This window comes from Drosophila subobscura, chromosome O, assembly GCF_008121235.1.
Source record: "Drosophila subobscura isolate 14011-0131.10 chromosome O, UCBerk_Dsub_1.0, whole genome shotgun sequence".
Classification (NCBI taxonomy): domain Eukaryota; kingdom Metazoa; phylum Arthropoda; class Insecta; order Diptera; family Drosophilidae; genus Drosophila; species Drosophila subobscura.
In genome coordinates, this window is record NC_048533.1 from 9275493 (window position 1) to 9289029 (window position 13537).

Genomic DNA, 13537 nt, shown 5'->3' on the forward strand with positions numbered 1-13537 from the left:
AAATCTGCTTCGATTATTATGAGAAATGTCTTAATTTGATGTTAGTATTACTAGAATATAACCAAAAAAATATTTAACATCAAATGTGCAGGCATATTGTTGATTAGAAAATTTTGAAATATTAAATAAGTGAAAACAACGAAAAGTGCATAAATGAGTACATGCGACTTTTTTTAGTTTTTTATTTTTCGCTATTTAAAAGCTTCACATTTGTGATTTTCTGGTGTTGCCTATTTGTTAAGGATAAAGTGATTAATGTCTACAAAAAAATTGGCTACGTTTGCATTATGCGTTTAGAAGTTATGGGCGACGAAAGTCAGTTAATGTGAACATGTACTCATCATTGCTCCCCACTGTAGGCTTAGCCACGCCACTGCTAATGATCGATAAATGAGGTACGGGAGGGAGGTAGCGAGCAAAGTGGGAGCAGAACAAGTGTTTTGCATCACACGCCATTCCCAAATTAGTGGAAAACAAAGAGAAAAACTAACCCCTCGAGGAATAGCTCGCACCCCTCTTACCGCGCCTGCATCATGAGTCCAACACTTTGCAGAGGCAAAATGTCACATAATCGGGAAAATCAAATGCAAATGTAATAAATCCGTGTGAAATGCGCTCAGTGGGCGGGTCCGTGCCCGGGTCCAACCCCGGATTTGTATTTATTTACTTACCGACTTTCGGGCGCATAATTTAAGGCCTGTCCAAAGGGAATAATCCACCCGAAGCGAAGTCAATTTATATTCATAGTTGTTTTCCAAGTGTGGGAACTCTGACATGTGGTTTCGCATCAGTCAGAATGTCAGGACTAAGGCAACCCTTTTTGCTTATTTTCCCCCAAAAATCTATGAATTTTTTTTTGATTTTCTGCCTGAATGCATTCCGTTTTTTAATGAGTGAACGGATTCCACTTGTTGAATGTTAGCCAATGGGGCTGTCCTTCCAAAAAGTATCCTGAGTTGTAAATAAGTTAAATTTGAACGAAACTTGATTCAATTATGCACCATAAAGGGTTATAAATCAACTGTGTAGCCTAGCTCTTCCTTTTTCAATACAGTCACCGTTTGTTTGTAATAATTTTAATCAAAATCGGTGTTGAGCAAACGATCATTCAAAAGCGGCCCCAAGGGTAACATTTGATGGCTTTTAGCACGTGCAACAGGCCGCCAGCCGCACCAGAGTGCCACGACTGTGGGTGGTGTTGGGGGGTGTCGTGTCGGCTGTCCGCAACCCTTAATTGCGCGTGTAATCTGGGTGCCCAGGGGCTGTGTCAGGCGGGGGGTTGGAGAGGCTCTAATGCCCTGTAAATGCAACAAAACAGCTTGTGTGCACAGGGGATTGACTTCGCTGCGGCGTAAAGTGCCGTTGATGATGTGATTTCATCTCTGATTTGATTTTATTTGATTAGTTTGCATTGCATTAGCGGAAGATTGATGAAGCATACGTCAAATAACATGTAAAATGCACAAGAATGTAAGCCGATTTGTTGTTTCAGCTATTTTTTGCTTGGCAAAAAGTAATTTGTAATTTGTATTGACTTTTAAAGTGTTGTTTTTAAAATGAATTTCATTTTTTGAAATCAATTAATTGACTCTATCATTGGGACAGCAGGGTTTCAGCTCTTTTATTTGTCTCCTTAAGTCACACTTAAGTGAAAACTAATGTGTCACATAAAAACGTCGAACAAGCCTTCAAATGGCCTTTCTGCTGCCCTTTCTCCAGAAGAGGAGAGGTTAGTACAAAACACAACAGAATTTTCAAATTGCTGCTACACAAAAGCTGTTTGGTACAAGTTATGTTAAGACGGTGCTGTTAAACGCCGTTTTTACTGCTGAAACCAGTGACTCTGCTAATATTATAGGGTATCAATTCAGGCATACGAATTTTATTCCAATTTCGGTCTGGGGGATTTTCTCCTTATACGTAGGGAATTTTGTCTGTCGCAATCGTAATCAATGAGCAACATTCTGCTACCCTTGCGGATAAAGATATATAAAATTGAAGAAAAGTTCGAAATCTCAGGCTCCTGTCAATGCAAAAACTTGTCAGTATCTGTTTTACGGCTATTTTAAGGAAATTTTACCAAATTACATATCGAGATCAGTTTTAAAACATGCTGGTAATATTATTTAGAATATCAAAATGTAGGTAAATGATTTAGAATACGGTATGTTTACGGTATATTTGGAAAATGATAAGGTATTTTAAGGCATATTTTTGAGGGCCATGCGGTATATTTGCTGTATCGCCAAATCCGCGGTCACACTGCCGGCCGGTCCACATTCTACTTAAAATTGAAATTTAACAAAATATATGTTATAATGCAACGGGTATGTCGAAAATTATGTTTATAAGCTCATTGAATGCCTAATTTAATTGTGTATCTTTTTGTAAAGATTGACCAGTTCTTCAAGCCAGTGCCAGGCAGCACAAAAAAATCCAATGGGGACGATGAGACGCCATCGAAGGCGCCAAAACGCCGCAAGCCCTTGATAATATCTAGCGATGAGGAGGAAATAGCTGCCAGCCCGCAGGAGCCAAAGAAACGGAAGACTAACCGCCAAGTCTTATCCAGCGATGAGGACCAGGTGGTCGCAAGTCCAGACGTGTCGCGGGCAAAGAAGCGTGCCACAAATGGCGCTGGAGGCAAGAAGCCAGCGCTGTCCAAGCTAAAGCCGATGCAAAAGGTGGATCCCTCGCAGCTGTTTGGCGGCGAGACCAATCGCGTGGAGAAGCCCAAGCAGAAGACGAAGGCTGTCATCGAGTTTGAGGATGAGGATATCGACAAGAGTCTCATGGAGGTCGATCTGGATCAGAGCCTAAAGGCGGTGGAACCCAAAGACACCGAAAAAGAGAGAGCGGCAGTGGCTCCCAAGTCGCCCTCCCGCAAACGAGCTAAGCCCAGCAGCCCCGAGCCGACAAAGCGGAGCAGTCCAGAGGCTTCAAAACCGAAAAAGCGTATCAGCCCAGAGGCGGCAAAGCCAAAGACTCCGGAGCCCCCAAAGCGCAGCAGTCCGGACACGCCAAAGGCCAAAGCAAAGCCCAAGACCACGACGCCACGTGTGAAGAAAGAGAAGCCGCCCGCGGACCTCGAGACGAGCGTGCTGACTGACGAGGAGCGCCACGAGCGGAAGCGCATGTCGGCAGTGCTCTACCAGAAGTTCAAGAACCGCAGCGCCTGCCTCAATCCAGGCAGCAAGGAGATACCCACGGGAACGCCCGACTGCCTGAAGGGACTCACGTTTGTGGTCACCGGCGTGCTGGAGTCCATGGAGCGGGAGGAGGCCGAGTCGGTAATCAAGGGCTACGGCGGCCGTGTGATGACGGTGGTGGGCAAGAAGCTCATGTATTTGGTGGTGGGTGAGGAGGCGGGGCCCAAGAAGTTGGCCACTGCGGAGGACCTCAACATACCCATCCTGAGCGAGGATGGACTGTTCGATTTGATCAGGGAGAAGTCGGGCCAGGGCAAGAAGAAGCAGGTGAAGGAGGAGGTCAAGAGTCCACAGAAGGAGGAGAAGAGTGAGTCCAGGCCAAAGAAGGAGGAGCCGAAGGTAAAGAAGGAGGTGAAGCAGGAATCTGTGGTCAAAGTAGAGAAGAAAGACTCCAAGGTGAAGAAGGAGAAGGAAGAGGCAGTTACCCTCAAGGTGAAGAAAGAGGAGTCCCTGCCAGCAGTTACCCTCAAGGTGAAGAAGGAGCCCACATCCATGGACACGTCCCAAGTGCAACAGAGGCCCGTAGAGAAGCCCCTAGATCTGGGCAGCATGGCCTGGGTGGACAAACACAAGCCCACGAACATCAAGGAGATCGTTGGCCAGGCCGGCGCAGCCAGCAATGTGACCAAGTAAGTAGAGCCACCCCCATGCCGACCTTTTATTAAACCATCTTCTGCGCAGGCTGATGAACTGGCTGTCCAAGTGGTATGTGAGCCACGATGGCAAGAAGAAGGCGCAGCGACCCAATCCCTGGGCCAAGAACGACGATGGCAGCTTCTACAAGGCGGCCCTGCTGTCGGGACCGCCAGGCATAGGAAAGACAACGACAGCGACGCTGGTGGTCAAGGAACTGGGCTTCGATGCGGTTGAGTTCAATGCCTCCGACACTCGGAGCAAGCGTCTGCTCCAGGAAGAGGTCTCCACGCTGCTGGGAAACAAGTCTCTGTATGGCTACGTGAACGGACAGTCGCAGGCGGTGTCCAAAAAGCATGTGCTGATCATGGACGAGGTGGACGGCATGGCGGGCAACGAGGATCGTGGCGGCATGCAGGAGCTGATTGCGCTCATCAAGGACAGCTCCGTGCCCATCATTTGCATGTGCAACGATCGCAATCACCCGAAGATCCGTTCCCTCGTCAATTACTGCTTTGATCTGCGCTTCCAGCGGCCGCGTCTCGAGCAGATCAAGGGCAAGATTATGAGCATCTGCTTCAAGGAGAAGGTCAAGATATCCCCGGCCAAAGTGGAGGAGATTATAGCAGCCACAAACAACGATATTCGCCAGTCCATCAACCACATCTCCCTGATGAGTGCCGGAGAGCAGATTCCCACCCAATCGCAGGCCAAGGCCGAGCCAAAGGTGGCCTGCAAAGACCTGAAGCTGGGTCCCTGGGAGGTGGTGCGCAAGGTCTTCACCGCCGAGGAGCACAAGCGAATGTCTTTTGCCAACAAATGTGATTTATTCTTCCACGACTACAGCCTGGCGCCACTGTTTGTCCAGCAGAATTACCTCCAGGTCACGCCACAGGGCAACAAGTGAGTCTCGAACATTCCCCAGGGGGAAATCGCTCCAATAACTTCCATTTTATGTTCTTTCAGAAATGATATTCTTGGTAAAGTGGCCGCCACTGCGGATGCCCTCAGCATTGGCGATATGATAGATAAACGGATCCGTGCCAACTCCGCCTGGAGTCTGCTGCCCACGCAGGCATTCTTCAGCTCTGTTCTGCCGGGAGAGCACATGGCAGGCCACTTCACGGGGCAGATCAACTTTCCCGGCTGGCTGGGCAAGAACTCGAGGACTACGAAGCGGGCAAGACTCGCCCAGGAGCTGCACGATCACACGAGGTCCTGCACCTCCGGCTCCAGGCTCTCCATCCGCCTGGACTATGCACCCTTCCTGCTGGACAACATAGCTCGTCCGCTGGCCAGAGATGGCCAGGATGGGGTGTCCGCTGCACTGGATGTGATGAAGGAGTACCACCTGCTGCGGGAGGATCTCGACTCGCTGGTCGAGCTGACCGCCTGGCCAGGCAAGAAGTCCCCGCTGGATGCCGTGGATGGGCGCGTGAAGGCGGCCCTGACGCGTTCCTACAACAAGGAGGTGATGGCCTATTCCTACTCCGCCCAGGCGAACATCAAGAAGAAAAAGTCAGAGGCTGGTGCCGGCGATGAGGAGCTGCTGGGCCTAGAAGAGGGGCTGGAAGAGGGGGAAACGAATCGCGCAGACTCGGACGAGGACGAGGATAAAGATAACCTAGAGCTAGATGGCCTGATCAAGGCCAAGAAGAAGTCGACAGCTGCCAGCACGTCGAAGGCAGCGGGCGGTTCCAAGAAGTCGACTGCCGGTGCAACGGCCGCCAAACCCAAGTCCAGGGCTAAAAAGTAAAACATTTAGTTTATGCACTAATTATTTCATTAAATGTTATTCCATTTTCGAATCCCTCATCCAATAAAAATTCATGTTGAAATATATCCGTCAGTACCGTCAGTGTTGGGAGCACATTTTTTTTGCAAATAAATTATATTTTTAAATAATTAAAACAATTAGGAAATAATTTCACTCCATAAGTTTGTAAAGTAAATTAAAATACCATTTACGGTATATTGAATACTTTCGGGATATTCTAACCACGAAAATGAGTTCAATGTATTTACGGCATTTAGTATACATGTGTCTATTTTATTAATTACCTACATTTACATACTGAAGAAAAAGCTCCCTTTGCTTCCAGAAGCGGTGATTTGAATAAAAAATTCAAGTACGAATTTCTAAAATATAAGGTCATAAAGTATGAAATCCAATAAAAATTAGTGTTTATATTAAGCCAAATTTATTCTTCAATCGGATTAAATTATTGTTTCAGTGTTAAAAGTCTTTGCAAGCTAGTAATATCAAATAGAACATCAAAATCGAGAAACATGATTGAAGATTACAGTATATTTTTAAAATGAGACGGTATATTTCTGAGGGTAAGACGGTATATTTAAGCGGTCACACTGATTCAGTTGTTTTCAGCCAACATTGAACAAAGTGCCATTTCTAGTTGTCGCGAGCGGGGCGAGAAATTTCTACACGGGTCGCCGCAGTCAATACTCCAGCCTCTAGAAAGCTGTGAAAAATGCAATGAAATTGCATTTATTGCGCGATCCAAGCCTCCGAACAGTGGGCAAAATTTGAGTGCAAGTGGAATACAGCGACAGACAAGAGAAAACAGTGTGTACCGATGGTTTTTCACCGTTCATTTGCTCAAGGGCGCGTTTTTTTCAGTTTGTCACTTGATAAAATTTGTATGCGTAAAAAATTCCCTAAGTTCTCGCTGTATTATGTGTACATATGTTTTTGTGTAAAGGGCGCAGCATCGCAAAAGAAGAAAACCGGAGCAACAGCCAAAAATCTATGAGAAAATTCTAGCCCCGGATCTTAATTTAATTGAAATTAATTGCCGTTCAAAGCGACATCCCCAGCTCTCGGTTCTTTTTTGCGCAACTCGTTTTTGGGCTGAAAATTCAATAAGCACGTAAATTCCGGAACACACCCCAAGCCACCGCACACCCCGCTCTGCTTTCCCCGCGCTTACGCACAACCATATACTCCATTCCCCCCTCGCCATAAGGAATGCTGGATTGGCAAAGAGAGACAGAGAGAGAGAGGAAGGCGAATCAAAGGCAAGTGTAGACTTTGACAACAGCAAAATGTGTGGGTGGCCCTTTGCAAGGTACATTTGTGTAGGGCGAGGGACTCGCAGATCAAACTACAGTGCATATTGTGTAAAGTTCGGATTGATTATAAAAGAGAGTGAGTTTTAAATGAAAACAATCAGCTGAAATGACTCACATTGCACGGCATACATATTAAATATGTGCATACATCAGTAAAAGCTGCCGATTAGAGACCGCTCTCTGGGACTTCCTTACCTTCTCATGAATATACCGAGGCCTGGGCCCCCCTCAACACTTTGCTGAGTCTCTCTTACGCTTTCTTTCTCCTTCGTACTCCTGCTGCTTTTGCTGTTGTGTTAGGCACAAGGACACGCCGTGCCTCACGCATACATTCATGCGCAGCAGGGGACTTGGTGTGTGGCAGGGGCAACAAGAATTACAGTTACAGTTTTCGGCCCCGAAATTTTTTGTAAACACTTGTCGCCTGCGCTGTTGTTGTCGACGCAGACGCTGGCGTCGCAGTAGCCGCACCTTTTCTGCAATTTTCCTATGTTTTTGGCAGCTCATGTTTACTTTTTTTTTGGCGATATTTGAATTGAAATAACTTGTGAATGGGGACTCAATTGATGAGGAATGAGGGAAAATTGTTGAGGAAATTTAGTTGACAATTTTGTTTCCGTAGACTTATTTCGTAAATTCTGCAGTTTCTTTTGTATATTTAAAACACTTGTGTTTTTCTCTTGTCCCGTTGCTTGTCCTTCTGTTGCCTTTTCTTCTCCCATTCCTCCCTTTGCCTCATTTTCTTGCACAAAATGCTCCAAATTCAGGTCATTGCATTTGTTTGAGCAGCGCCCACCCACCCATTATACATGCTCTCCCACTCTATTCTTGTATCTCCCTCTCCTTTACTGGCACACTCTCTCTCTGTCTCTTTCTCTTTCTATTTGGATTCTGCTCTTTTGCTGCGTGTTAATGCTGTTTTTTCCATGGATTTTCGCTTTCGTTTCAAGCTTTCTGTGGTTCTGGATTTAAGGAAATTGTTTTAGACTTTCACAGTAAACTACGATATATGTAGGATTGTATTAAACCTTTTTCTTGAGAGAGAGCGGAAGATGGGATTTAATTTTTATTTAATCTTAGCCGCTCGCTTGACCACTTCATTCTTGGTACATTTAACAGTACCAACTTTAGAACACTATTTATTATTATTTAGTATTTTCGGTATGATGTCAGCATGTTCCTTATCTGTATTTGCATAATGACGGAACATGTCAGCATTTCCTTCGATACTTGTAGTGCAAAAAAAAGAGAGAACGAGAATGAAAATACAAACTTGTAGATAACGGTTCAAAGATTGATGATAACACACAAACACACACACACCAGAATACAGTTACAGCACCAGAGAGCCTTTGCCTATAACGGGGTGCCGAAACAGACAACAATCAAATAGATAAACGATGGGTAAAAGAGGGCAGGCAGTCAGTCCCTGGAATGGTGATTGTTGATGGGTATGGGGATGTGGGGTATAGTGTATTGCTGCTGTCTATTTACACACGGCCGCTTACATGCTTCAAGCGCACTTCGTTATCAGTTTTTGTATGCCAGCGAGCGTGTGGTGTGTGTGTGAGTGTGTGTAGGGTTGTCATGGGGTAGGGTAGGGCAGAGCAGGGACGGGACAGAGATAAGCGAGCGACGACAACACTTGCTTTGTAGCTGTTAAAAATACCCGTTTGTTGGCATAGCTGCTACGCTCTTTTTCTACCTTTTTTGTTGTGAATTTTATTTATTCATTTTTCGTTATTTTGGCAACTCTACCTATCCCCCGCCTCCCTTCCGCTGACATCATCATCCACAGATTTTCATGCTCAATTTGAAAACTAGGGAGGGACATTTTTTTATCGTGTTTCGATCACGAGTCGTCAAGGAAATTAATAAAATATTGATAGAATGGAGGGAACCCTTACTTTGATTACTATTTGTAGTGCAAATAGAGGAATTTCAGAGGCTACATCGAATAAATTGTATTCCCATGTATTTTGTTTTTCTGTTGAAAATCAAACAGTGCTCCGAGATATGGATTGGTCGCAGCCAATGAGCCCCTCTACAATTATTATTTATTATTTAGATTACTGAAAAGTGGATTAAATGTCGTCTAAATTATGGTTGTAATATGATGATGTTAGCAATTAAGACATTGTACTGAGAAGCAACCGGCTTTGAGCAGCCTCTAGCCTAGAACTGGTTCTTAGCTATTACAATTTCTGATCAAGGGTCTTAGAGATCAAATATTGGCATCTAACTTGTTTTAAAAACTAGCTTGGAAATCAATTGAAAGCAGCTTCAGAAACCAAAGTGGTCCAAATGGAAACTTACACGTTGTACATATGAATTCCTAACCCAATAAGAGCGTTTCCATCGCGTGCGATACTATGCCACAAGTATCCAATGGATAGGTCGGACCATGTATGGCAAAAGTTTAGGCAAACACAACACGGATGCAGAGTTCAAACATAGAAATGCTCACACGTAGTGGTAGCAGCAGGCGAATAAAACTTGGGCAGTCGGTGTCGGCGTTGCCGTCGCCTGGCTTGTTGGCCAAAAGAGAACGAGTTAATCGTGCAGATGAAATGGGTCAACAGTGAGTCTGTCTGTGCGAGTATCTCAAAGACACACAGATACAAAAGCCTGCTGACAGTCCCCAGGCCCCAATGGGCCAAAGCAAATTAAGTTGCGAGCCAACTTCTGAGTCCGTCTCTCTGTGCCTATACATATCTCTCAGGCCATACATTATTTATTTGCGATCTCAATACGCTTTGTTGGATTTCTGTGCTGGCCCTTCCTCCACCATACCCCCGCGCTTTTATGAACCCAAAATAATGGACTCGGCCTCCCATTGAGGGTGGCCCAATGCTGGGGAGGGGCACTTGCATTCATTGAATTTGTTTTGCCTTTGTTTTCTCTTCTGTTTTATGTTTTTTTTTTCAGAGGTCTAATTGAAATTTGTTGTCTTTTGGTTGGGTTTCGGTTGTGATTTACACTCGTTAACAGGTTCTTTTTTTTGGCGTTGGCTTTGGTCAAAAGCATAAAACGATTTTCATTTCCGTTTCGGGGCACCATACTCATAAATTCAAAATGTATCTTGTGTCGGCTGTGACGGCGGTCTCTTCACTTGAGCTGCATACAAATTGAGGACAATTTCAAGTGCTGCTTAGCCATGGCTACAGTGGGCTTTACGCACACAGAAAGTGGATGGATATGCGATGGTTATAGTGGGTATGTGATAGGTGCAACCAAAATATGAAAGAGCTTGTCAGTTTGGGCTTGCCAGTGAAAATCGAAGTTCTTTCGTAACAAAATTAATTAGGCTAACATCAAAATACTTACGTATAAATATTTGTAATCGGATGCAAGTCCTTTTATAGAATAAAGTTCACTTAGAGAGATGAAAGTCCTTTTTAGCAACTGGCTTTTTTGATGCTTTTACCACAAGTTTTAGTTCACATGTATAAATATTTTTCCTTTAAAATGTTCATGTATTTCATGTCAAAATTTCATTTCTGTATCCCCATAAATCAAAGCTTTTCTATCCTTTTGCTAGCTTTTGTCCTACTGTGGTTGGGCTTTATCCTTAACCCGTTTTTTGTACTCGTTGAAAATGTCAGTCAAGTGTTCTGCGACAAGGCTGTCACCTCATCTCAAGAACTTTTTTGCACTGCCTCCTCCCTCATTCTTCTTTTTACTTGCAAATGTCGCATTCTGTATGGTGTGTTGTGCGTTTTATCTTGACTTTGTTCAACAAATTGCCATAATTTGTTGTAGATTCCATGAAAGTGCCTGTCCGCTATGAAAAAATAGGCTCGAAGGGGGCGAGGTCTATGGGGTCTACGGGGTCTATGGTCTATGGGTGGAACTGCTAGCCGTCTAATCAATAACCAGAGCCACTTGTTTGTTCAGTCAGAGTGTTGTCCGGCTGTCAACGACTTTTATTTTCCCCTTTTCAAACAGTACTTTTATCTGTATCTGTATCTGTGCCTGCGTCTCTGTAGCTACATATATCTGTGCTTGAGCTGTGTCTGCGGTGTATCTGTGGAACTACCTAACGACAATACTAATTGATTTCGTTCGGCATTTTCAATTGCGTTTTGTTGTGTCTATTTATGAGTGGTTTCCCCTCCTCTGCTTCTTGAGTTCGTGGTTTGTTTTGCATATTAGCAAATCTTTTTGTTTATAGTCTTTGAGGTTCCTCAATCATGTGAAAATATCTTTAAAGCGGTCGCATGGCCATAGATGACTGAAGTACCATTCAGTCAGTTGCCATTTCTATTGGTTCCATTAAAACTGAAATTCAAGTATCTGCTTCCTATAGCGAAGAAAGGTTTCCATAGGACGATGCCCGTCAGAGCCAGATAGCAATTAAGAGATGCAGATTCTGTGGAATATTATATCTGCTGACAAGTACAAAAAAAAAGGCAGACGCTGAAGGGACACACATGTGCAGCCCTCTCTCTGGCTATGTGGCTGTGTCTGTGCATCTGTGTATCTGCCTATGTGTGTATGCCATAAAGTAAGGCTGTAATGTATATATAATCCAATGATAAACAAAGAGTCGTCGAGTCATATAAAAAGAGCAACTGGCAATGGAGTTCTGCCATGGATGGGTGCCATGATGATGCTGTTCCTGGGTTCTCTTGAGGTTCTGTTGCGGGGGAAACTTTAAATAAATATTTTAATGAACTGCACTAAAGACAGTGCAGTGCAGTGCAGTGCTGTGCCGCTGACGCCTAAAAAGAGTTGACTTTGAAATGCACTCGCCGCCAGCAACCAGTAGCACATCTGAGGAACGTCTGACGGATAGGCGGACAGCCGGACAGCCGGCGGAGTGCATCCTTTTACACACAGGCACACTCATAAAATACATTTTCTGTTCAGTGCATTTTATTTTTAAACTACAGTGAAACGTGAAAAAAACACAACCCGAAAGACAGACAGACAGACAGATGGAGTTGCAGCCACCATGTGGGTTGTAAAAAGAATATCTACATCTTTCTCTCTGGCTTTTGGCCCTATACAAACACAGGCACAACAATTGTTGATCTTTCGGCAGGGGCTTTGGCCTGCTGTGCATTTTTCTCGGAAAGAATTGGCCCCGAGTGATTCATCTTCTCGTTTGGCAGCAGAATTATGAAAGATGCTCGAGATACATTTTAATTGAGATGCATTTGCCATCACAGACACAAAGATACATCAATGAAGTGAGAGAGGGGGCTTAAAAATTGAGATTGTTTAAATTAAAAAAATGACAAAAGAATGAAATCGCATGGGATTGCTGCGGAGGAAAAACTCTTTTATAAATTGAAAAGAAAATTGTTATTGACTGTTCGAATTGATATTGTCAATTATTTGTGATCCAATATCGAATATGATGGATTTTTGAATGCAAGAAATGAATGGGGATGATTTATTATGATTTCTTACAGGGAATATGGAAGGAAAGTCCTTTAGGCAATTAGGAAATCCCTAAGAGAAATCTTGAGAAATTGTTCATTAAATTTCCTAATGAATTACTTGATTTTTGATATGTAGATATATAATGCAATAGAAATATGCAGACTTTAAATAGGAACCGTAGCTGAATTTAACAAGGAAAGAATTCTTTGATGTTTAACCAAAGAAAATGTAATGAAAACCACGCCCTTTTCCCGACCTTAGCCAACAGAGACACCGAAAGTGTCAGAATGGCAAAACGGCAAGCAAAAACTTAATTAAAGAAACATAAATTTATGTCACTCTTCTGCATATACAAGTCATAAAACTTTGATGGGGACACACAAAACATTTTTTGGGTCACACATATACAAAAAGAGACATACACGTAGAGAAAGAGAGACAGAGATAGAGAGGGGGAGATGGGGAAAACTGGTTAAAAACTTCTTCATGCCTCCACTTTTGGGGGAGTCGTTTCGCAGTCACAGGGGACAGATGGGTGTACAGAGCACATCATTCGCCAATGTGAAGTTTATGGAATGCTGAGGAGTATGCCAGGCAGGCCAATAAGGCCAACAGATACGATTAGATATAGCCTTGCCGTGGCCCAAGTTGGTAGCTCATCAAGCGGTACTGTAACCCCATTCTAGCACTGCTTTTGCTCCCAGAGAGACCAGAGACCGCTTCTAGCGACATGTTTGGGAGACCAGCTTGTCCATAAATTGCAGAGCATCATTAATATTGCGGCAACGTCTTGATTCTGCTGCCGTTTAAGGTGTTTTCTGTGTGTGTGAGTCTCTTATGATTAAGGATCAGCAGAGAAGAGAAGTGGCCAAAGATTGAGAGCAAATCATTTGCGGAACAATCGATGGTGAGCGCTTGAGAGGCTCAAAAAAAGCAATGAAAATAACAGAAACTAAGAAAAGAAAACCGAAAAGAAAAGATAAAATAATATACTTAGAATATGTGTTATTATTTTATTTGTATTTCTCGTTTAAAATCTTCACTTCCTCTTACTTAACAAATTTCTGCCGAAATCCCCCATAGTCTTCTAGTTGCTCTTCCGTTTCCAAGGACTTTAAGCGGTCTACTCCACATTAATCATCTCAAAATTGGCCAAAAGACAAACTATGGAGAGCGATGCCAGCTTTTCATATGTTGAAATATTTTTTACGAGT

General features: G+C 43.8%; 2 protein-coding genes across 4 annotated transcripts in view; both read left to right on the forward strand.

Annotated features, from left to right (window-relative positions):
* The first annotated feature begins 2200 nt into the window (after positions 1-2200).
* LOC117897255 (replication factor C subunit 1) lies at positions 2201-5650 on the forward strand. 2 transcript variants are annotated; one of them, XM_034805978.1, is made up of 5 exons: positions 2207-2327; positions 2394-3626; positions 3657-3838; positions 3891-4745; positions 4809-5650. In XM_034805978.1, the coding sequence occupies exons 1-5, from the start codon at positions 2319-2321 to the stop codon at positions 5596-5598; spliced, it is 3069 nt and encodes a 1022-aa protein (XP_034661869.1). In that variant the 5' UTR covers positions 2207-2318; the 3' UTR covers positions 5599-5650. The 2 variants fall into 2 exon arrangements, with proteins under 2 accessions (XP_034661870.1, XP_034661869.1); XM_034805979.1 differs by having other exon boundaries at positions 2201-2327; positions 2394-3838.
* Positions 5651-6234: 584 nt separating this feature from the next.
* The window catches only part of LOC117898716 (FERM, ARHGEF and pleckstrin domain-containing protein 1), a 38937-nt gene continuing 31634 nt past the window's right edge, over positions 6235-13537 (forward strand). Inside the window, exon 1 of one of the 2 annotated variants that reach the window (XM_034808334.1) lies at positions 6235-6426. The gene's annotated coding sequence lies outside the window, so the exon portion shown is untranslated. The remainder of the gene's footprint in view (positions 6427-13537) is intronic. The other variant, XM_034808333.1, reaches the window with a different exon arrangement.